We start from the raw sequence: 26,262 nt of genomic DNA, 5'->3' as shown, positions 1-26,262 counted from the left end.
CAGTCTGATTAGAACGGAATAAAATACTTCAAGAAAAACTAAAGCAACAGCTTTCTGATGTTTTAGATGCCAGAGGCTACACTAGGCTTTCTGAGAAGAGCAGAGATTTGATAGCTTGGAGAAGTCTAGTTTGCTCATTCTCGCACAGAAAATCAGAGAAGGTTAGCAACTGTTTGTGGTTCTTAGTCTTCAGTGCGGTATTATTGCTTTAACACTCTTCACTTCTTTTAGAACCTTCGTTTTTAGATGAGGTCTGCAACTCAAACTGAAAATAGAAGAGCAGAAATGAAAAGCACAAAAAAAAATCCCAGAAAGATTACTTTAAAACTATATTGCTGTAGTGCATATTTGATTTTGTGAAGACCCTTTTTTTTTTTGCATAAGAATGCCTTATTTCTGTGTTGTCCGGCTTCAGCAAATTCTGCTTGGAGAAATATTATCAATAAAAATTGATAATTTTAAAAGGATAGAAACTCCATCTGCAGAAAACTGTGGATACTATCCCAGTGTTACTTGTCTTGTCTTCTAAGTACCACTAGATACGTTTAAAAGAGCAAAGAATATTCCACAAAAATATTCCAAATGTACTGAAAACTTCATTCATTTTCATTAAATGCTTACTAGAATTTAAAATCAGAAGCCAACTCCACTTGCTTTAAGAGATAGCATAAATTGCAACTTCTATATGTAGATACCTTTTTCACCAAGATGCTGAGTATTTTGTTTCTCAACACTTTTACTACAATGGCTTGATGTGTAACATATTGACACAAAATATAATGAAGACTCAAAACCAAAATGAGGTTGGGGCTGACGAGTGTTTGTTATCAGGATTACCAGCATCACAGTCTGGAAACTTGCAGTCATCCTACAGATTAAACAAAGTGAGAAAATATGTCCGAAAAAGGAGGAGACTGCTCCTAGCTGAAAGTCTCTTAAAAAAAAAAAAAAAAACCAAACAAAAAAACCCAAAACACTACCCCTGCCATATAATCTATCTTCCTCCTGCAAGGTTTATTTTCAAAAATCCCAAAGTTAGTATCAGTTCTCAATATATTCTTTTTTAAATATGTTTTTCAAAATAACAAAAAACCTGCATCATTCTTATTTATTTTTTTCCCCCTAAGAGATGAGAAGAAAAAAGTAAAGGGAGAGCTAAGGACATGTGAAAACTGTCCTGTTTTCAGTGTACAGACTGTGCAAGGTCTCACTCTGTTCAGGTTTATTTTTAAGACTGACACGTTGGTCAAGTTCCACTTTCACTCATTTGCGTTAGAAAAAGAACCATACCTAGTCACTGTTTTTCCTCTTTCCAAAGGAAACATCTTGGGAGCATGTTCCAGTGCCCAAACACATCCCACAGAGCTGCCTTCCAGGCAGCAGGTGCCCTGGCCAAGCCAAGGTCCCTGCCCACACGGAGCTAAGGGACGTGCTCAGGCACTGTGAGCACACATCAGGCTAACGCCCATCTGGCTCACAGGCAAACCTGAGCTGGATGGCAGCCTCCATGGGAATTCTGCAAAGGGTGTGCACTCAGAAACCGCATCCAGCATTTACAACCCAGTTCTTTAGCTAATAGGCAAGAGTAATGTTTCTCCAAATTATGCTTGGGCTCATTAATTATGGGACTAAGATTAACTTGTGGTCTCAAAACAACTACTGCCCAGCAATGACTTCACTCTCTTCACAAAGGGAAAATCCTATTAGCATGTTTATCCAAAGGCAGAAATTTCAATTTATTCAACCATGTTTTTAATCCATTCATTAACCTATTGTTCTAATAGTTTAAATGAGTGAAACTTCTCACTATCCCAGAAAGCCCTAAATTAAAGAAACAAATTCTGAGCACTTTTTTTTCCATTCAGGAAAGCAAATAGCAAAATATCCGTTTTATGAGAAATTTCACTCATATTTTGATGTGCTTTGGTTCTTTATGTGACTCATGAGAAAGAAGATATTACCTTTTGTTATATGTATGATAGCTCATAAAAGAACAGCATTTTTAAACAGTGAGGCTCTTTAAGATATTGTAAATGAATTAAGCTAAACATGATCTACCTAGGGTTTCCAATGGAGAAAGAAAATCTACACAGCTACACAATAACAATGGCACTACTCTGTGTGATGGTTTTCCTTGGTGTACTGACAAAGCAGTAAGTCACTGCTGGGGCCACCACTGCAAATACTGAATACATACTCAGTGTTAGACAGATTAAATTCCAAACCCCTCAGAAATTAAATGTCACTGTGTAATGCTCCTACAGTGCCATTTTTAGTAAGAAACACTCAGTGATTTGTGCAAGTCCAACAGATGAGGTATGACTGACAGTGAAGAAGGCTTCAAGCATCAACACCTTATTATATAGAAGTCTCTTATACCTTTTCTGTGTAGCCTCCCATGGGCAGCTCCACACAGCTCAGGCTCTTTCTCTCCTTCTCTCTTCCTTCTGCAGTTCCAGCTAGCTCCTTCCTGTCCCTAGCATGGCCACTTAACCCTGTCTGTCCCTCACATAACCTCCTGTCCCTTCCTCCTCACGGCACAACCAGCAGACTCAAACTAACTCCCTCCCAGCTAACTCACCCTCTCTCACCCATAACTGTGAGGGCAAGGCTGCTCCCACTCTTTGGTAGTTAATACAGCCGCAATATATGGGAGGCAAGATTGCCTTCAGCATTATTTCCCTCTGTCTTCCCACGTAAGTCCAGTATAGCAGTTGCTTATAAACCCAGGTTGCTGTTACATGATGATAGTGAAGTATGGAAACGTGATGTGAGCTGGCAATGGAGATTTTATAGTGATTGACAATTTGTATCAAAACTCCAGCCATTAGAGAAGTCTCTTTTTAGTGAAGTACTAGTGGAGAAGGCACAAAATCCAAGTACCTCAGCTGGGATATTTTAAGAACTGTGTTAAGGTAGAGGTATGCTGGCAAGACAGTACATATGAATTTGTTTTTTTCATTGTTCATGATGCCAAAATACCAAATATTATTACTGAGCCACTTGCTTAATACATTCAGAATATTAGTCTCCAGGGCCTCAATTATGGCCCAGGTACATTCACTTATAAACAAACTGAGAGATTAAATGAGTATTCTTAATGCTATTTATGAAACAAGAAGAGAAATAGAAGAAAAAAAAAAAAAAAAAAAAAAAAAGAAAAAAGAAAGTAAAAAGAAAAGCTGAAGAGCCCTAAATCTGTAAAAAAGGCACCTCTGTGCATGCTGCCTGCTGGGAATAGTCCTTGGCCCATCTTTTCCCTGAGCCACATAGATACAATCCTCAGGAGAGAACAGCTGGCCAATGCCCAAAGTGCAACAGGGAGCATTTACTACCTTACTTGCCTGGTGCTCATACTGTCTGCTTGATTGCTTAATTAATTTGTGCAGACATAGTGTCTGTGTCTTTCTGAGCAGTTTAAAAGCAATTATTTTGCTTTTCCACTTCTTGTATGTTTTGTTCCTTTGGCTATGCTGGGCCAGATTTACAGGGAAGCACTTGTGTGTGCATGTGGTTGATCCCCATCACAGGTGATATTTTAACAGTCCCAACAGCTAAACAGCACGAGTAGTATTTCTTAGCTGTCAACATACATTTATTTATTAGATCTGTAATCGTGTTGCACAGTAAATGTCTGTGTTAAGCAAGTGGCAAATCTCCAGAACTTCAGAATTAAGATTTTGTTTGGAAAAGTATCCAAAAATGTGGATGTTCATCTACAGTGTACACAGATTATTTGAGATCTTAGAAACTCCAAAAGTAGGCTGGAAAATTTATATGATTTTAACTTCTTATAGCATTTTCAAGCTTAGCAATGGATTCTAGCAAAGGCTGGAAGGGGACTGAAAATAAAAATGTTATAAAATAATGTTGTCAGGGGAAAAAAAAGCTTATAGAACAGTCTATTTTGATGCTTGTTTTGTTAAAGGTGGGTTGTCTTTCAGAAATGAGTGGAAGGTTCAGGGTTCACTCATTTTCAGGTTTGTTTAAACTGTTTTGATCTCTGCTGCAATCATCAAGAACTAAAACAGAAGTACAAGGGAAAAACTGTTCAAATGCAGCCATTTTACTGTGATCTAGATCACAGTAGATCCTAGATCCTAGATCTACTGTAGTACCTAGATCTTTAACATCTAGGATCTAAAAATGGTTTCCTTTGAAATGCTAAAGAATTTCAAGAGTGCTGGGCTGAGCACTCTTGCTGTGAATGAAACTTGAATTAGAAAAGAAATAAATACACACAGAGCAAACTATCCCTTTGCACTTTTTAGTATTTAAGTTTTCAATATCAAATAGTTGAGAAAAATGTTGAGAACAGGTGAGAAAGAGAAAAAAGAGTCAACATAAATTTGCCTTTCTCAGGAAAAAAAGAAACGGAGAAAGGAGACATCAATTTGGTAGTAGTCCAAAGTTTCTTATGGATGTAAAAAGAAATCACAGTTCTGAATATCTAAACAGAAACGATGGACTCAAAATTATTCCAAAAGGCTGTCAACATAAACTGCCAAGGTCTTTAGATTTCTACTGAATAGACTGAATCTAACAAAGAGCTAGTCATCATTAAATTAATTAAAATGGTACCTGGAAATATTTTTTTTCAGAGAAGAATTTTGTGAAGTGAATAAGGATTTTTTTCAGAAGACAGGAGGAGACATTTAAGATTGCCTTTTTTGATCAATGGTGGATGATTATCACAGCACAGATTTAAAGTTGTGAAGTCTATACCAGGAATCACCTCTTTTCTCCCTTCAGAGCATCCACATGAAAACATGCATGTTTCTTTGCCTTTTACTTGCAAGCTCAAAATTTGCTTCAAAACCAATGCTTTAATAGGGAGTTAGGGTGGGTGTCTGTTTTTTCAGAGGTACAGACAAATACTTCCAAAAGGTTCTGTTTCCATATTCCTACATAGAATGAAAGTAAATTCTGAAACCTTTAAAGTTGTTCTCCAATGAAACATCACTTTTTGGTTAGCCCTACTGAAACAACCCTCTGCTTTTTGATTAAGCACCACCTGCAACAACAAATTTCACCACTCAAAAGCAACTGGCTCCAAAGGTCTTAATCACAGGACTTCCTTGACTCTTTCATAACATTTGATGTGACCACCAGAACTAGCCCTAGCAATGCTAAAACTGAAACTGCAGCTAGGCTGATGAATCACCTTTTTCTTCTCTAGGACTTTTTTTTACAGCTTGAAATATTTCTGATGATCGCAGCCATAAGTAGGAATAAAGACACTGGTCACTTCAAAATTTAAGATTGCTTTACTGAATAAAAAATACTATTAAAATGTAAGATTAAAAGAGCACAGGTCTCTTGCTGATACTGACCAAGTGCACTATCGGTACACATCTGCCTTTTACCAATAAAGGAAAAATCTTTTGATTAAAGAGAACGTTATGTGTACCCGTCATCAGCAATATTTAAGGTGCTTAAGGTGTCTAATTCCAATTCTACAATTCTACTCTATGCATTAATAAATAAACAGCAAATGAGCGCTTCTCCAAATTGCAGCTATTGACTGCAGAAAAATTTGACAGCATCAATGAGGAAACCACTGATGCAGAGTAGAGCAATTCTAACCTTAATGAAGAAAATTTCTTGCAGATTTTTTTTCAATGTGGTATAGAAAACAATAAAGAAAAACACTCAAAACTAATTTCCATAAAGCTCTAATGTATAAAATGAACAAATACCAAGTGCACAATAATTGTCTCTGTCGTTCATGAGTGTAACAAAAGCTTTGGCTCAGGTAGCTTCATTATGTTATCCTTGCTCACCACAGTAAATAGATCCATCATGTAATACAATGGTTTACTATGAAAGGGCTGAAGAATGAGGATATTGTTTCATCCCGGCAGAAGATGAGACAGAATGTCTCTTTGAAGCAGTCTTGGTGCTTCAGAGGTTTGCAGGAGCTAATGGAGAGAGATGATGTGGAAAATTGCCTCCTACAGGTTGAATTGGTGTGGTCCCTGGGGTTTTCTTTCCCCTGCCCCCTACCTCCACTCCCTGCCACTCTCTTTAGGACAGAGAGAAAGGGAAAGTAAATCTTTATGATCACTGCTATTCTTACATTTTAGAAAGATCAGTGTGTTGGGAATCTCCCCACACTTCAGTTAAGAACTGCATTGTCTAGCACCACACTACTCTAAAATTAAAAGATTTAATTGTGGATATTTTGTAGGGTTCAAGTCACTCAATTTCTCTAAACAGAGATCAGAAGTAAAGGAGTGGATGATATAGGCAGCAATGGCCTGTGAGAGCTCTATGGATTGCAAAGCTTTCTTTGGTTTTTGCTTTTTCTCACTCAATGCACCCTACTACCACCACCCCTGCCACATTATGTGATTGCAATTAGGAAATACAAGACTTAATTTGACCGTCTCAAACTCAAAATACTAAATTGTACTGGACAAGAAACCTTGCAAGATAACAATTGTAAGAGTTTCTCTGAACTTGCCAGTGATATGGTCCTTCTGAACAAGGACCTGGCCATGCAAATTCCTTAACAGGGTCTTACTGAAAAATAAGTGGATGTGGGAGCCACAATTTTGATGAAGGCTCAAGATTATTTTATCTTTAGACAGCATATTGTTATAGAAATAACAAGATTGATTTCAACCCACTTGCTTTTAGAAAATTCTTCAAGTCCAATACTCCTGGTTTTCAATTCACAGATACTTCAAGTACTATTTTACGGTCTATAATTTTTCATTATGGTACAGAGAAACTTTGATTTCTCACCTTTGCAGTTGCCTCGGTAGGCTATTTCCAGCTGAGGGTCTTTGCATTTTGCTCGTTGAAACTCACATCGGGACAGAAAAGTTCTTCCATCAGATGCACAGAGTGATTTCTGAGGGGAACCTGTACAGTCCAGGCTGCATTCTCTGTCTTTGTCTTGGTCCACTCTCAAAAACTAGGAAAAAGAACAAAATTAATGCCGTAGGAATGCTATTCCCATGTGAAAACTTCTCTGTGATCTCTTCCTCAGCAAAGACATACAATTACCCAAAACTGAAAAGAAAGTTTTGCCTGTTTTGTCTATTCAAATCCAAGCAGATTCGTTATATGTGGCATTACTGCACTGCTGCTGTGAAACAGCTGTGATTGCAACATCCCCGTAACATACACTAAATCCAGTACCACAATTAGGGAGCCTTTGAATCTCTTTCAATCATTATGAGTCTCCAAACAACAACTTGGAGTTTTTGGAGTGAAAATGGTGATGGCAGAAATATTCTTCACATCAAAAATGAGGCAGCAATGGATGCTTACCTATTTTATTAGATATGTATTATTTATTCTTACAATGACAAGTTGAAAAGTCTGTTCTAAGACCCAAGTAGGATTTTTAACATAAATACTCTTATTGTGGATTTCAGTGCGTCTCTTTCTAGTTTTGACACAAAGCTACACTGAACCTGACCCAATTGTTGATCCCTCCAATGCCAAGACTGCAAGGTTCATGAGTTTGGCATCATCCCTGGCACTGTGAAAAGAAGGACCTTCTCACCCTGAAACATGCTGCCAAAAAAAACCTAATCAGATCTGATGCTGCTACATGCCAGCCAAAACCAGACAAATAAAAACAAAGGTATTACTTCATCTTCTGAGCTCTTGAAAATCTGAGACTAGGGAGGAGGTGAACTCAATCAGCACTCAGATGAATTTCTCTACCCTTCTGCTTCTTCTGAACAAGCACAAAATTAAGCAAGGCATACAGCTACCAGGAGGTAATAATTCTCCTAAGCATCATGAGGTGCCCAAGAAAAGATTTGCACCCAGATAAAGCTCTATTTTCATTGGTGGTGCTTTGTCATTACAAACCTCAGATAGATAAAATTTTGAAATTCAGATGAGAAACTGAAATTAGAAGGAGGAAAATTTCAAGGAAAAGAAAAAAAAAGAGGACAGAGAGTAGTATTTGAATTAAAAAAAATTTAAAAACCCTGCTACATATAGTTCCCCTGCATTTTATTACACATAAGAAATATATAAAGAGAGTTATAAATCTCCATAATCTTCATACTTAAGACTGTCGTCTATTTGCATTTCTTATCATTTAACATGAGGAAATACAGATGTCTTTCTGGAGAGTCTGCATGAAAATGGAGAGATTATCTCAAAGGTATCACTTTAAAATAATAGTCATATGGTTGGACTTTTACCAGAATTTTTATATTTTAGTGGCACACTAAGATAAAAAGGAAAGGTTCTTTTTCCCAATGTTTTTGAGCAATTTTTCACTTTTAGGACTAATTAACTTCAGAAGTAAATTGCTCACAAATTACACACAAACCCCAAATCTTTCTACAAGGAATCTAGCTACAGATTTCCAGAAGCAGAGGACAGATGTTCCTTGTTCCCCATTTCAGTGGTATTTTGCAGATCCTTCTTGCTGACAGAAATTAATACTTAGGTGAGCTGAGAGGGAAGGAAGAAAAACTGAAGTCATCTCCCTTCACCTGCACAAGAAGTAACAGTGAAGACAGGCATCCATGATCCTGAACAACCTCCAAATCACATTGATCTCCAGAGGTTGCCTGGATGCCTGGATGAGCAGCACTGTGGGAGCCCTGTGAGGCCGTCCAAACTTTCCTTTCCTGCCTGGGAGGCATCTGCAGGACTCTGAGATTAGGCCTATCTAGGACTGTGAAAAGGATTTCTCAATGAAAATGTCCACAAGGGGCCCCTGGTTAAAAAAAAAAAAAAAAAAAAAAAATAAAAAAAATTGGATCCAGTCCTCTGCTCTGCTACTGACTTCCTCTGTGGATTTGGTGATGGGAAGTCAAGTGATCACCCTCTTTCTGTTTTGTGAAATAAGGAATACAGCCTTTCTGTGTGTAGAAGACTACCCCTCTGTAATGACTAGGCACTTTGCCACCCTTAATTTATCCTCAGCAACATCCCTGTTGAGCAGAGAATTAGTTTTCAAAAGCACAGGAAGGCTTCGTGACCCACAGAAAATCATGCAGCAGATCAGGGGGCTGAACCCAGGCACCATAAGAAAATCACACACAGCAGCAGTCCAGCCCCTGTACCATTTTTTTCCTGGAGTTTCCTCATTTGTTCTGTTTTGAACTGTTTCAGGTGTTAGATGGGTATGCCTGACAGTAACACTGTGGACAGAAAATCCCCTTAGCTATCTGAGGAACAAAATCCACTCCCTTGAGAGCATGACAGTTCACAGATCAAGCTGTACTTTAAAAGACATTTATCCAAAGACTTTTATTTAAGTATTTTATTATTTCAAAGCCTAAGAGGAGATTAGGGCAAATTAAGGGTTCAAGGATATTCAAGCAACCTGGAAAAGCAGAGGATGAAGACATATCCAAGAGACAAAACCACTTGAATAGCTTATTGGTTAGCCAAACCTCACTGGAGAATTTGGGTTGTACATTTAAACAATTTCCACCAACCTAGTGTAACTGAGGGATTTAAGAGCAGGAAGGACAAAAAGGCAAGCAATTGTAAGGAAAGACAGCATGAAAGAGAGACTAGCAAATGGACTTAGAAAAAAACATACAGAAAGTATGTGTCTGACATTTGGAAAATATTTCATTGCCATCTTTACTACAGCAGTATAAGATGGTAAAAGTCAAATCAGTATTTCTTGCTCACATAGCCAAAGGAATTGATAAACAAATCAAAAACTAATGCTGAAACAAGAAAGGGCTATGGAATTTCTCATAAGATTTGCTACTTGTTCAAAAATGAACAGTTACAGTCAGTGACAGAAAAGCTGGGATCACATTGGTGCACATCTTAGAGCTGTACTTTCCTGTGAAAACAGTCATTTGGATTAAAATAGGACCGTTTAGACAGAGAGAAAAATGGTTCAATGTCGACCAGAATGTGACTCACTCTCAGTATTGGTTCATCTATTTCTGTCTTTGTATTCATTTAACAAACAAATGTGCTATTGTACAAACAGGTGATTCACTGAAAGGCAAGCTTAACAAGCAGCATTTCTGTTGAATGCTGGTAATGACTGAAATTAGGCCAACAACAGTTGACCAACCTGAGATGGAATTATTTTGAACAACCAGCAGAAAGTGGACAATTATGGTTAAACCCTATTAAAAAGCAAAACACTTTTAACAGAGAGGTGCTCTTGCCCTAATGAGACAGAAACCAGCCTAGTCATGTTTCAAAAGATTGGTTTCAACTAAAAACTATTCCACAGATTGAGGCACGACTCAAGTGGAATTGCTGTAACTTCTTTTCATTTCAGTATTCTTTATTTCAGCCTTTCCAAAGCATTATACTTGACAACACCCAGCTTCCAAGGGCCTTACTATTCTGTACTAGGCACTACTTTAAATTCTCATGTAGTATTTCTGAGAAGAATGATAATGAGGCTATAGCAGAAAAACATTTGATTTTAGTTTAATCATTGATAAAACCTACTCACTAAAGTCACTAGATATGTGTATCCACTTGACACTTACGAGCACTTCTGAAATATTATTTACTGTCATATATTTCTGGCATCATGGAATTCCAGTGTTTTGCCTCACTGTCTCACACTTCAAAGAACCTTAATACTGGATGAAATATATCACTGATGGTCCCAGTGATCTTTCATCTCTCTGTTACTGAAGTTCAGAGTATGAAGTAGTAGATACATGAAACCTTGCTTAAACTGGAGAAAAATACTTCTGCTCTATTTTTTGCTCTGTTTTCTGCTTTGATCTATCTTTCTGCTTTGGTTTAGTCACTGGTGCCACATCGGGGCTATGGACAGTCCGGATGCTTAGTTCTTTAACCACAAGCAACGTGTTGCAGGCAATGAGAAAGTTTTTCCAGTACCTTAAGAGTAGGAAATTGATGGTTTCCTTACTGTGCTATTAAACTATTTATCAAAATAGCATGTATATATAACCTTGCTCACTGCTATGGTGTAACATACATGTTTACCTTACACTGTTCACTCTTATGCAGGGATTCAATGTCATTCTCCCTGGTCCTCATCCTGCAGCTACATCATTGCAAGGGCAGAAAAGGTCTTCAGATAAAACTGAGTCACATGCACACCTTCACATTTCTGGTGCACAAATCTGTGACCCCACCCTCTGTAGTTCAGAGTAACTCTCCCTGCTCCTACACAGATAACAGAGTACAAGGCAAGAAAAATGGTGCTTGGCTCGAGAGCCAACAACTGGATACACCTGCAAGCCAAACTGCTGGTCCAGGAAAGCAGAAGAGTCAAGATCAGAGTTACAGTCTGGCCGTGGGGAACATCTCTCTGCATTGGAAGAAAAGCTGATAACAGACGCACTCAGGCTGAGGCATAAAGATTAGTTGCTGAGTCTGGCTCAAAGCCTCTTAAACAGTAATGGGAAGTGCTCTACTCTACATTTCATAATATAGTGCACAGATGTGGATTTTGTCTTTGATTTGCTGCCACTGTTTGATTAATCTGAGGAAGGCAGGGCAGTTTTCCCCTACTCTTTTTTTTTTTTTTTTTTTTTTTTTTTTTTTTTTTTTTTTTGTTTAATTTGGGCCAGCTTGTCTCTAATATTTGCAGTCCTGTGGAGACATCCTTAACACAAACAGGCTGCACACAAAGCATAACTCATAACTATGCTAAACCTATTTTTAATTTGCTCTAATATAACTTTTCTTATTAAAGCTGAAGACCAGGAAACCACTTTTTCTGTATACGGATAGAAACCTCCATCCTTTTCTGTAACACTGGTTTGGAGTCTGAAGACTACAAAAAAGACAGACATTCAGTTCCATGGATTTGGATGGTTCCTCAAAGGTTTTTAACCAACCTTTCTGCAATTTACAGATTCCTTCATTTTGACTGGACCTATATACCCTCCACAGATACTAGGTACTTATGCAGAGTCACAACAGGTTTTTATTTTATTATTTTAGGGGACACCTTATAACTGATAAAGAGACTTTCCCTTTGACCAAGTGAAAACTACTTTCAGAATCTAAAATGCAGTTTAAGATTGCTTGTATAACAGGAGTCTAACACCTCATCTTGGAGGGCTGAAGGCCAAAAGGGCCTAAAAAACAAGCGGAAGAGAGAAGATGGATGTTAGACACCACTGATTTGCTTGGAAAAGCCTACTGCAGACTACAGCTTTGAAGGGCAATTTCTTTATTCTGCATCTGGTTACTGTGAGATGTTGAATAGAATGGTTTGACTTCCCTGCTGCTGGCATGGGAGGTCTGCAAACAAAGTATGGAGCAATGCACTCTAAAGTGGCTCTGTGCTGAGAGCTTTGTGCTGGTGAAAAATGTGCAGATTTACTGTGATTTATGTAGTCATGATGTTTCTGTCTGATAGCTGCCTGACAGGCAGATGTAGAAATCTCCAAGCTAGGAATATTTTGTTCCCTCTGGGCTTGTCTACAATGGAAAAATGAGTTAAAAAACAATAATGTGAATGTGTGAGTATGTGCGTGTGTGTGCATATATGTATGTGGGGTATATATTCACATATGCAAGTTATAATCTGTAAAGTCATATTCCCATGTGTATTTCAGAAAAAGGCAATGATGTTTAAATATCCACATTACACTCTGCCTTAGAGAGCATTCCAATCAGCTAGTCTGTCTCAATTAATCTGCTTCATTGAAACACCACTAATTTTTTCAATGTTTATTTCTTCACTCTTCTCCCGAGGAATGACGCAGAAGGTGATCCTCACACGTCCCTTCCGAATCATATTCTATGATTCTGAATTATATTTACAGAACAAACTCTACTCTCATTGCCATGGGAAAGCATTCAGCCCTAGGACTGAAATGGATGGAAAACTTAATTTCTCCTTACCCTTGATATTTAAGACAGTACCGGAAGATACCTTCAAAATACCCGCTCTGTAAAAATGCTGTACTCAACCAATCTTCAACAGATTTGTTCATCTTGCGCTGTCCAACTGAAGCAAAATGGTCCTTTATGACTGTTCCATGACAAACCCAGAGCTGTGTGCTTGAAATTGTGACCCCCTTTTGTTCCCAAACGTACAGGACATCACCATTAAGGTTAAGCTTGCATGGAGGAATTGACACAGAAGCCATCACACACTGGGCCTGTGCAGCCTTAAGAAATAACAACTGAGAGGAGACCCCATTAATGTGTATAAATACCTACAGGTGGGTATTAAGAGAATGGATCCAGGCTCTTCTCAATGGTGCCAAGCAAGAGGACAAGAGGAAATGCCCAGAAAGTGATGAACAGAAAGCTCCACCTGAACTTCAAGAAGTTCTAAGAAAGAACTACTTCACTGTGTGGGGGACTGAGCACTGGAACAGATTGTCCAGAGAGTTTCCGGAGTCTCCTTCACTGGGGATATTTGAGAAGCATCTGGGTGCAATTCTGTGCAGTGTGCTCTAGGAGAATGCTGCTTGAACAGCAAGGCTGGACCAGATGACCCACTGTGATCCCTTGCAACCTGACCCACTCTGCAATTTTGAGACTAATCAGGTATGATTCTGATGAGCCAGAACATGCCCGTGCTTGCTATTACAGTGGGCAAGGCCACGTGCACTTTCAACAAAGAACCTCATCAAAACATTTCTGTCTCTTCTCAGTGCTAAGGGTTCTTGGAGTGCATCAGATTCATCCCATTATATTCCCCTACCAGGCAAGCGAGTAGATTACTGATTTCAATGAAGTTATCTCAAACTTGAGAAAAAAATGAACATTTGTTCTTTAGAGTTCATTATCCCTGTTTACACAGAAAATTACTGACCCAGCCACAAGAGTGCAGCACTCTCCAGGGCAGCAAGCCAGGATCATGGTGTCATAGTATGAAACTAATTGTGTGGACTACAAAAACTAGAAATTGGCAGCTTTAGCATAAGAGTCACCTGACTTGGAAAAGATAGATCATGTCCTAAAAACATCCTTTCTCCCTTATGAGCTGGAGAGTCTGATAAACTAGCTCTCCAACTGTTCCAAGTCCTATGAGAATAAGCTCCCCCATAGTTTCAAAGAAAGACAAAGGGGAATAAACTAGTCCCAGGTTTCAGACAACTAAAAAAGAGGTGGGATCTAGGTTTCAAAAACAACTATCAAAGGTCTCCCGTAGGTTGTGCATTTGCAGGGGCACTCAGGAAACAGAACTGTCTCTAATACTTGCTGAGACACTGTTTTACTGAAAAGGACCTTGTTAAACCTTTGCACACAGACACCCCCCACCACCACTAGCTTTGCCTCATTACATTTCATTAAACTTTTCATATGTAACTTACATGTAGCCTCTTTCCCTAGAAAATTTAGCCAGGATGGTTGAAATAAAAAGCTAGAATATGCAATTTCACCGAGTGGGAAGTTGGGGTTTGGGTTCGTTGGGTTTTGGTTTTTGTGTTGCGGTAGTGTTTGTTGTTGTTGTTTCTTGTTTTTTTAATCACCCAAGATTAGTACTCAAAGTCAGCTCCAAGTTACCTACCTATCAATTAGAGCACTGTTATGCTTTACTCCCTCAGTGCCTGGAGTGTAGTAGAACTTTTGGAGCCTCACTGCCAAAACTACAGTCTCCACTTGTTATGACCAGCACAGAAAATTATTAAACAGGGTTGTGCTTTGATTGATATATTTTGCTTTGGTGTGTTATTTTTTAAATGTTTATTGCTTTAACAGGTGTTTTTTTAAAGTGACCTCTGGTTTGCTGTATTGATGTAGGGATGGGGGGGTGAATGTCAGCAGATCCATCATTTCTTTTTATGGCTCCTTCACAAATTACTAAAAAAGGCAAAACATCTCAGTTGTGCAACCATGTAAACTAGGAAGGACTAGGCTAAAACTGAAACAAACTGTGACATAAATTCTTTCTCACTTTCAAGAAAAGATGGATACATGAACACCAGAAAATGCTACAAGAACAAGGAGTCCAAATCTAATTTTTCCTCCCTTTGTCTTTAAAAAAAACCTTAAAGGTAGTGAAACCATACCTCTTAAGGGCTATTCTCTTCAGTAGCTTAATTCTAGGATCTGGTTCCATCCCTACTCATGTAAATATACAGACACCAACAGGAGGAGCAGGCTTGGGCTCCTATGGAGTACCACTCAGCCCTGGTGAATCACACTTTCAGAAGGACCTTTCCCTGATTCATTTGAATGCTTCTATAGTACAGTCTTTTCAAGCACAAAGCACCCACTTCAAATGAGTCACGCCAGAAGCTGCAAAATCTGAGCATCAGAAACAAAAATGAAAAATGGCATTAACCCTTACAACTAAAAATAAAATAATGGTCTTAATTTTCAAGACATGATAAATACTGTAAGTGACCCTAAAACACACTTTATCTGACTACATCCATTTATTTCCAAGATGAAGACTCCTTCATATTTCATGAAACCACTTACTTTTGCAAAACTGATCCTAGTGCATTCGCTTTAGAAGAAAACAGCCAACACATTTAATACTGAAGATAGTTAGAAGTAACAAAGTGCACCTCAGCAAGGGCAAATGATCTGCAAAAAATCTGCAATTTTTTTCCAAAAAACCAGGTTACCTGACTTTTTAGGGGTAAGAAAAATCTTCCTGTGATTTTTATTGTAGTTGTTTTTAACTCCAGTTTAACATAAACAGCTGGATTTTTTTTTCATCTTTCAACATCCAAAAAGTTAAACAGTATTGAAACTTATGGTATGCATTGCCCGAAAATTGAATGTTAGATTGGGATAGAGAGCATGACAGACTTGTACAGTGCTGAAAACAAGCTGGTACCATCTCTATGTATTCACAACTGTAAGTCAGAGAGAGATCAGCCTTTTTATTTTGTCATTGTCCAGGGGCACCATTTCTCTTGGTTTCAAAGTATTGCCAGCAAACTATACAGATTCAACAGAGTAAAAAAACCTACCAATATAAAGACCTTTGGTTACCACAGGACAAACTAGCATAAATTTAAGTTGAAACTCAAATTGAAAGGGTTTCTAATCTGAAGACATTCTGCTCTGCATCTACTATAACCCACCAGTTGCTGGCTGTGTCATGTATCCATTGCTCTGCATTTGTCCCAAGTCAGTGGTAACTTCATGCCCTTCATTCTTGTGGTATTGTTATTCATAATCTTTTCTTTGGCGGGTCGCTGTCATTTATAGTGTTTCTTCTCAGTTGCCAGAAGTCACACAGGGAGAAAATAAACAGAGAAACAGTGGGATGCATTGTCTATGTATTGAATTATCCTCTAGTTTACTTAAGCATTTCATAAGTACTGACCCAGCTTTCAGAATACAAGTGGGCTAGCACAACCATCCTGTTAGACAGTTTCCTGAGACACAGCTAATCTGTTTGGCTGGTATCTTTCATAACCTCAGCAACAACTTGGGAAAATAGACAAATTTTACTTCTTAGTGCTGTTTAAAGGTCACTTGTTTGAAAAATACTTTGGCTTCCAAAATATTGAAAAGCTATTTTATAAGCAAAAAAAAAAAAATCTAAGTCAGATCAACATTTCTATATTTGAGAGGTTTATTTTAGGATTAAGAAGCATCAGTACACACCCTTTAAAGTATCTGAGGTAGCTTAAAACAGTAAAACTGGAGGCAATGACCTATAACTCAAAATAAGAAGCATTAGGTTAAAACTCTGTCATAAATGCCAGAAATCTCCAGCACACAGGACACACAAAACCCTGAAAATGAGCTTCTAGATGGTCATCTCCAGTGTAAGGTATTGCTATTCCTGGAATCATGAAAGGCAGACTTCCTTTTCAGCTCACCTTTGCTCTCCCCCCACCACATGCTGAAGCAGCAGTCCAGCTGCAATTACACTGAGAGATGTCAAAAAAGAAAGCTTCATAAGAAGCACCTACCTCTGTGAAAAGGAAATCATTTATTAAAGGAATAGAGGGACCCCCTCAAAAGCTAAAGCGAAACAGTGCTGGATGTTGCTTTGTAGACTTGTAGGGAACAATCTCCCTTTGTGGGGGACAAAAAAGCTCAGCTAAACAGGGCTTTTCTACATCTGAATTTCTATGCAACTCTATTTAGTGCCTATCACAATCGGCCGGCAACTGGCCACTCTCCATATGGCTGGTTGCCTTCTCTTCCTGGGGAACTAAAGAACACAGTGGCATCTCAAATGACGAAGACACAGTATGAGACAATATCACAACAGAGCATTTCTTTTTATAATTTAAATCAAGTAAGCAACTGATTCACGCAGAGCAGAAACTCGATAAGACATCAAAGATCTAATCCCCAAGCCATAAAGCTAACTTGCTGACAATAACTGCAGAGCTCTAACTCCCTTACATTTATCACTGCCATCAGCTCCTTCAGAACAAAGTATTTGGGAAAGAAGGCAGGCAGCTGAGTCTGGGAGGCAGATTTTGCTCTTACTAAACTGTTGATCTTAAAATAACATGTTGCTAGGTTTAAATACTGTCATCTTTAAAAACAGGAATCATGCTAAAAGCAAAGGCTTTAATAGTACACATCTAGAATATACAAGGGTTTAACAATCCAGTCTAATAAAAAACAAACAAACAAACAAACAAACAACCCAAAAAAATCACAATACTTTCCACAGGGACACAAGAACCTGTAAGCAGTTTTCTTAAACCACTGGCAGTTCTATTTCCTCTCAAGTTTGGGGTTTTATGGAACTCTTGTATGTTTGTTTGTATGTTGGGCAAAAACATTTTTCCTTTAATTTAAACCATTGTTTTCTAAGGAAAAAAAGTCATTAGGAAGCCATTTATTTCTAATTATTATGAAGACTTTTTCAAAAGAAAAACCCTTAAATGTGAAAGACAAAATTTTGTGTGCATCTAGCAGTGGATAAAAAGGGTCAACAAACCATGATCCAAACCAGACATAAAAGAATTTTTCCAAGTTCTGTTTTGCATTTTAAGTGGCCTCTGCTTTCTTTGTCAGAACTTTTCCTTGCAGTTCTTTGCCTTCTACACACCACTTGGCCATTAGCTTTAAAATATGTCCTAAAAGATCACCCAGTAATCCTAGGGATGTTAAATTGTCATACTAGCAGTACCCATTACTCCCTTTCCAACGCAGACCCAAAGGTGTGAGATTTCTTGATAGCAAAAGGAATTCTTACAGATGACAAACCAAATGGAGGAGAATTTGAAGAGTCTCTGTTTGAGTTCAGTGAGCAAACACCTCACAACAGTTGGTGCAGTACCAAAAAATCCCCCAAAAGCTGTAATGACAGTCACACATATTGTACTGTAGATGAAGAATCAACAATAGAAGAGACTACTGCACTTCAGAAGTAAAAATAAACAGTCTAGTTTTAAACATAGTGGACCCGAGAACACACAGAGTAAGACTATAACCATTTATTGAGATCCTTTTTCAACAAAAATCACCCACGTCAAAGATTTTTTAGAGTTTCAGGGTTTTAATGGTATGCAATCAGAACTAATTTTTGCACATTTGAGGAAGTCTAGGCACTCCGTATTTGTGATAAGAAAATCCTTGTAAGTACTTTGAAAATACAACAGATAAGAACCCCAGACCTCTAAAGAACAGGTATTTCATTTTAATCATATTTTCTCTCACCCCACAAAGTAAAAGAATTAAGGCCCAGCAAGTTCCAGCTCTTACCAAGAGCTTATATAAACATCTTATTTTTACAGCTCAAGAGTGAAGATTCCTGCAGTGTGAAGTTTCTGATGCAATATTTTATATTAGTGGTTTCTAGTCATACTTGAAAAATCAGAGAATTTTTCCTTTCAGATTGTTTTTGTTGGAAGCCTATAATTACCCCATGTTACAGATATTTTTTATATGCAGTAGAATTGACCAACAAAATACAGGCAGAGGTGGCACCTATGAAACATTTTCCTATTTCACGGATATGGTTTTGCACAGATTATAGCATTTGGAAGAATATTTAAGAGAGCCCATACCCTTCTAACAGGCAGACCCATCCCACATATTCCATACCCTCTTCCTCCCAATGTTCCAAGTTTTGCCTTCCTTGGAGTGTGGAATCTGGCTTTCACAAGTCTTATTTTGTCTTTTATTACTTGTGAGGTCAAGCAGACCAGCCTCAGCCACAGCTTTGTTTCTCTGTTGCATGTAGTGGCCTGAAAAGCAGCAGTCAGGTGGCTAGTTTAGACCATTTCTCACTGACATGGGAGAAAGAAAAGAAAGAGTTATGCTGTTTTAAACAACTTAATCTTTTTTCCCTGTCATCTGCCACACAGAAGAAAAAAAGAGCATATTCCACAGCAGATGCTGAGGCATTCTTATCTCCCTTTTTGTTGTTGCCTGAGGAAAAGGAACATCAGGTGACTGGACTAAGGACAATTGCTCATTTGCTACCATTCTCTGTAGGAAGAGCTTGGCCAACCACCTAAGGAGAATTATAAGCTGCCCACCACATGCTACTGATGCTCTCTGCGGACAGCATTTAACCACATTTAAAGTAATCTGGATAAAAATGACAAATGACAGTGTAAATATATTCAGCCATGAATATGGGTCAGACTAGATGAACACAGGTATTTTTCAGGCAAATATTTAACTGTTCAGGAAATAGGAGAGCAAATGTTTTATGTGAATTCAGTGTGCCCATATTTACTACTACTGGAGAGGCCTTCTTCTCCTTAATATGTAGGCCTGGGGGCATAAAATTTGTCCCATATCACCTAGACAGATTGCCTTTGATACCTAAGTTATCCTTCTGTCAGCTGCACAGTCTGTCACTTGACCTGTTGGATGCCACATACTAAGCTTGTATCATTAGCCACCTCCTACAGCACCTGAGGGCCAGCCCTCTCTTTTAATTAAAGTTCCCTGAGGTCTGTCAGCTCTGCAATCTACATCACAGCTCTACCCACAGCTTACTCAGAGCAGCATCATTAGCTGACTGACACACTTGCCATAGGACAGACTGACACATCCATCATTATCACTGTCTTGGACACGCAGGTGCACGGGCAGAAAAGTATGTTCTGCTATAAATCTGCTGGATATGGAGAGGTGACAAAGTACCACAGATTGCTGATGCAAAGAACTCCAAACACTTTGTGGTATTTTTCCATTATGGACACAACCCATAGAAAATGGCTACACCTTTAAATAATTCTCTTGGTTTCACGTTTTAGAAAGCTAAAAATCTAAGTCCTCCACAGCTGCTGTTGATAGCCAAATACACATGATATTCTCCCCACAACTTGCCATTTAAGGAGAAACTTTCTCCTAGCATCAGTTTACAGACAGTTAATTTAGTCACAGAGATGTGGTGACTTGTTCAAAGTCAAAGAGGAAGTCTGTGGCAATGTTGGGAATTAAATACAGGACTCTAGAAACTCCTTCCTGTTTTTTAACCACATGTGTCATCCTTCCAAATGATCTTTCCTACATAAGATTTAGTCACGGCTGAAATAAGCCTGGATCATTAACAAACCAAGGACATGGCAAGACAAACAGTATGAGTCCTTCAAAACTGATACATGGGTTCTCTTGTTAAAAACATTTGAGGATACTTTGTAAACTATTTTATGACAACACTGAACGTCATTTTTAACGCAATCTAGGATGATGCCCCAAGGAATAAACACAAGCTGATCTGTTTGAACTCCACACGCTATTAGTTCTCTCAAGTTTTGAAGAGTGTGGTACTCATTGGATTTTTTAGTTCTTTCAGGGGAAGTTCTGAATTTAAGGTCTCACAGAGTTCTCCACTTCTGAGCCTAAAAGAGTAGAGGAGAACATCAATAATTTAGTTTGCAAGAGATATGTAACTGCAATTTTCCTTCTTCAAATAACCATGTCTCCCTCAAAATCAAGGCAATATTTGTACTTTCTATCCACAATGAACTGACCAAATCATAGACAAGACATTTTATCTTAGTGCTTCTTTAGATCTCCCCCAACAAAAATCAGACTATCATTACTTGTCTTTGTAAACCATTTCATAAACCATGAATGAAAAATACACTAAGAGCAAAACATTAAATAAGTGCCAAAGCCACAAGATCAGGCTCTAAACATGGTCACAGACTTGACTTTTGCTTTAGTTCTCTGGGGCTTATTTATGGCTAAGCATTAATTACTTGTATTTTATATGTCAGCTTAGCATACTGTTTTATTTAGTTATGTGGGTTTTTGCTTTTAGGGGCACCTCAGTTTCCAGATAATTCTTTATGTAGCTGTCAGACATAGAGAAACAATGACAGCATTGTTAATATATCCATCAAAACAGAATAGATATGATACATTAATGTTTCTATAGCTAACAGACACTGTTAAAGGCAGAGGCATATTTTTCAAGGTTTTTCTAAACAGTTTTTCTTACCAATAATTTGTTTAAAAGCTAAACCTCAGTACTTCTTCACAGCAATATTTCAATCAAATTACAAACTGATCTGAGAAAAATAGGAAACACTTTGACCAAGAAGAGTATGTTCCTCAACATGGTTTCTGTACTCAAACACCTCAATCTTTTCTACTCACAGTTGGAAAAGCAGAGATGATTGAGGATTAGCATGACAAGAAGCTGACATCATAATTTATCTACTGCACACCATGCTTTTAATATCACAATAGCTTCCAGGTAATCAAAATAAATGACAGTAGGAAGTCTCGAACACAGAGTAGGTAAGATGCATGCCTGCAAGCTGCACTTAGAAGAATAAAACTGCAAATTGGCTAAACTCTTTCCCTCCTTGCACTAAGAGTTTTATTAAGGAAGCTGGACTCTGCTTGAAGCTGAAAACGTTTTGTTTCTGTAAAATACTGTGGAACCACAAGAGGATCCAAGCTAACTAAATATGGAGCAAGACATGTTTTTGTATACCAGCCCAAAATATTCTCTTACTGATTCACTGGTAACTTATGACTGGTTTGGATATAATCTCAACCAACCATCATTGGTTTTGGGAGGTGAAGTGACATGAGTCAACTGTAATTAATATGATAAAGAACAGCTCACTCCTGTTGCTTAAGTCAGTCCAGTCAAAGCTTTGTTTCTTGCCACAGTATTCCAGTTGCAAGCTTTAGAAAAGGCAAATACAAAGGGCCATAGCACACTCCACTTATCATCCAACTCCTTTCTCCTTAGCTCAAAAGCATAATACTTGCGTCCAGATAGAGGTGAAACATAGTATCATGCTTTCATGTGCAAGAAGGGGTAAAAAAACCAATAGACAAATACAGTATTTTTTGATATGGTAGATGTGTTGCATACACAACTTCATAAATTGTTGCGGCCCATTACAAAACATTCGTCTTTCTTTTTCCCATTTCTATGTCTAAAAATCATGTCAATCAAGAGTTATTCCAATATCTTTCAGGACAGCTGACATAACCCTGCACAAGAATCCAGCTAAGACCTTGTCCTTTGGCTACAGGAATCTTACATCCAGAAAACACAAAAGCAAGCACTGGAAGTGTCAAAAAACTACTTAAAAATAAGAGAAAAATTGCATGAATAAACTCAACTAGTGAATTTTAAGACTATAATTAATAATTCCTGCAGAAGTACTACAGACAAATGTCACATTTTAAGCAAAATCTTGAACCCCAGATAAAAGAGCAGGTGACCTGGTGCAGACAATAGAAAGGAGATGGAGTCCAAAAGTTATCTATCTACTGTTAAGCATGTATAAAATTCCAGTAGAGAGAGAGAAACTGTTAAATCTGGGGGAAACTTGATTCTGAGCAATGAAGAATTTAATTTAAAACTTTAAGCCTTAGTTGTCAATGTGACAGAACATACACCATTACCTAACTATAAAGGTATCTATCTTTAAAGTTTTGGGGATGTACAAGTTTCCCCAGTCACCACATAGGCTGATGTTCATCTTTTGAGTTTTCCCAGTTCTATTGTTTTGTTTATATGCAATATGCAAGCTGAACACTTTTTATATAAAGTTGTGTTCTTGGACAGCAGAAACAGGTTATCAGTTTAAACATCATAGAATTCTAGAATTTCCTGAGTTGGAGGAGACTTGCAAGGACCATTAAGTCCAGCTCCTGGCCCTGCACAGGACCACTTTGAGAGTCCCACCGTGTGCCTAAGAGTGCTGTTCAAATGCTTTTTGAACTCTCAGAGTCAATGCTGTGACCACTTCCCTGAGGAGCCTGTTCCAGTGCCCAACCACCCCCTGGGTGAAAACCTTTCTAATATCCAACCTAGATCTCCCCTGACACAGCTTCAGGCCATTCCCTCAGGTCCCGCCACTGGACCACAAGAGTGAAGAGATCAGCGCCTGCCCCTCCTCTTCCTCTCACAAGGAAGTTGTAACTGCAATGAGGTCTCCCCTCAGTCTCCTCTTGTCCAGACTGAACTGACCAAGTAACCTCACCTGCTTCTCCTATGTCTTCACTCCAAACCCTTCAACACCTTTATAGTTCTCCTTTGGATGCTTTCTGACACATTTATATCTTTCTCATACTGTGGTGCCAATCCACCTCTGATGAATAATATGTGATATATTCCAAATAATGAAAAACTAGTGCTAAAACAGACTTGTTTTTTCTGTTACCTGCTTAAGCTGCTCTTAAGATACTGAAAGAATAACGGATAACTTAAAATATTCACCTGTGTTCTCAAAACAGTTTACCTAGTTATGTATTTTTGTACACAAAAAGAAAATCTCCACTGTTCCTTCCAAGATTCACACTGCTTGCAATCTTTGAAATAACTGCTTTGCTCAAGGGGAAGCAGTTTATGACTGTTCATCCTTTCCTGCCTCAAAGTTACAAACTTGAATAGTAACTTAAAACAAAGTATCAGGTTTTTTATGTTCCTTAGCCAAGACGTAGTACTTCCTTTAAGAAGAGCTTGAGGATATTATCATCCCCTTGCACTCTATTTTATTACTTGCCCAGAGCCACCTGAAGTACCCGTTTCTTCTATCTGATGGAATATGCAATGTGACATTTTGTGGGACTCACTGTTTTCTCTCGTGCTCCCTTAGTGGATTATGTTTTCATGCTTCGCAATACTGAACTGGTAACTGCATGGATCTTACCCTTGACTGACCCTGGTTTATGTTGTTCTTGGCTGGAAGAGGCAAGAGGCAAGAATGAACAACCAAAGAGAAGTTTGACAATCTTCTTCCAGGGGAATTGCAGCTGTGGAGAGACCACATCTCATCTTTGGAAAATACAAATCTGTAAGGCAGTTTCTCATTGCTGGCATAGTGTGCTGCAAGTCAGATCACTTTCATTAGTACAGAGAATTCAAGTCTCCTCCTTTGATGAAACAGAAGAATAGCAATTGCATCCAAATAAAGCTACAGGTAAAGGAATGGTAATTTATTTTCATCCAGTGAGTATCTAAAAACAAAGACTAGACTCAACAAGAGGGTTTTGCAGCAATGCTTCCCAGAGTTCCTGTTTCTGGCCAGGACAAGAAATACCACAAGAAGAGTCACACTTTAATCCGAAACTGGATATGCATGCAAGAATAATGAAGATGGAGGGATGGGGAATGACAGACACAAAAACAGAGAACTTTTACAAGCTCTGTCCAATCTAAAGAATGGCTTGGGTTTCTTTATAGCTCAAGTTCAGTTGAAACCTTTATGCAATTCAATAGGGAAAGCTGGAGTGGAAATCAACACTTGATCCAGGTCTTATAATCTCTTTACCTCAAATACTGTATAATGTTGGTTCCTAAGAGCTGATGAGTGATAGCCTTAAAGGTGAGAGGCAAACAGTACAATGGCAAATCCAGTGAACTGACAGGGTTTCACAGGACATGGCTACAAAATATGTGAAGAGAATTCACTGGTTGTAGCAGAGCCTGGAGGAAACTAGTGAAGTGGGAGAAAGACAGGAAGGAGGATTCAGCAATGGCACTGAGCACCTTAATAAAAGTGTCAAGTGGCCATTGTACACAGCAACCATTCCAACTCATTTATAGTCTGTGTTTTCTAACACACCTGCATCCCGTTCTTGTACATGAAAAGACTTGCAGACAATTTCTTCCCAAAGTGGATGCAATGAATACATGTAATTTCTGTATTATTAGCATAGAGAGACATCATAAGGACAGCAAAGACCTTTACTTGCGCATCATCGACTGACACCAGTTGCACTGACTTTAGCAAAGTTACTTCTGATTTACATCTGTGTAAAAATAAGTCCAGTGTGCTCAAGGAAATTCTCCGCACAGCTGGGACAGTTTAGAAACATGAAATAGATGTTTGTAACACCATGTGATTAAAGAAAAACCCAAACCACAGAGTTTAGATCTGAATCCAAATCCTCCTCAAGCTCAGTGTGTTTTAGATCCAAGGTTTGATTCAAGCCCCTGTCTATACAAATTACAGCAACTCAAAATTTGCTGTAATTTTAACTAATATATCACAGCAAATACATTAGCACCTACTTGCGATTTTAAAGGCTTTGTGGTAACTAGTAAATTAAGTTGTGGAACATAAACAGTAAGTATTTCTTGGTCTAGAACAAAAAAGAAACATGGAAAATAAACATGTTAACAGGCAAGTTACTTGCCAACTCGATGTTCTACTGAAATTATAAATTTCATTATCCGTAACTCAGAAGCGATCATTAATTTGTTACACCAACAAATACATGATCATCAGAAGTTAATAGATCATTCCAAAGTTAAGTTGTAGAAACACCTGTGACAGAACTCAACAACTTCCAGCATGCAAAAATTGTCATGGTTCCAAGCCCAGTTTTTGCTTACAGTTAGAACTCTGCTTCTATGAAGATTATCCATCAACCTCAGCTGTTTCCTTGCTCAAATATTTGTGGAAGACATTGAACTCTTTTAATGTCATTAACAGCAGCAATCCCATTTCCTTCCATAGGACAAGTCATTGAAAGATACACATTAAATAGCAGAATTTACCTATTATGAAAACATTTGAAATGCAAGCAAACTTGACAGAAAGTAAAAAACAAGCAAAATACCTTTCTCATTCAAGCGATCTTCCACAACATCCACCAAAGGAAAAGATCCAATAACTTAAAGCTGAAGTTATAAAAATTCAAAATACAAACTAATTTTATTTTTAAAAGCTGAATCTTATTAATCAGATGAATTTACATCCCCTTAGTATGAATGAGGAGTGGCCCATCTGGGAATTTGTACTCAATACTTACTTCCCTAATAGCCTATCTTTTTCTGAATTTTGAAGTGGTCATCTTTTTAAGTGAATATAATGAAACTTGTTGTATAAGAAGCAATTAACCCAGTAATAAAATTAAATCATCTTCCCACTCTTGAGAATCAGTGTCGAAACCAAAATATGTAGACTATGCAGTTAGCTGTGGGAAAAAGGTTTCTTTCCTAGAGTGTAGGTCAGTAATTCCATGTTTGAGAAAGTG

General features: G+C 38.1%; 1 protein-coding gene across 4 annotated transcripts in view; it reads right to left on the bottom strand.

Annotated features, from left to right (window-relative positions):
- Positions 1 to 26,262, bottom strand: part of SMOC2 (SPARC related modular calcium binding 2) — a 139,616-nt gene that overhangs the window by 88,004 nt on the left and 25,350 nt on the right. For all 4 annotated transcript variants that reach the window (XM_066178712.1, XM_066178713.1, XM_066178714.1 and 1 more), the window contains exon 2: positions 6,751 to 6,922. In XM_066178712.1, the coding sequence (XP_066034809.1) occupies positions 6,751 to 6,922 (172 nt within the window). The remainder of the gene's footprint in view (positions 1 to 6,750; positions 6,923 to 26,262) is intronic.

The sequence above is a fragment of the Chamaea fasciata genome, unplaced genomic scaffold (genome assembly GCF_029207755.1).
Source record: "Chamaea fasciata isolate MVZ Bird 193981 ecotype frontalis unplaced genomic scaffold, bChaFas1.0.hap1 SCAF_3, whole genome shotgun sequence".
NCBI classification, from domain to species: Eukaryota; Metazoa; Chordata; class Aves; order Passeriformes; family Sylviidae; genus Chamaea; species Chamaea fasciata.
Note: the sequence above shows the minus strand (reverse complement) of the source record. Positions and strands in the feature narration are given on the sequence as shown.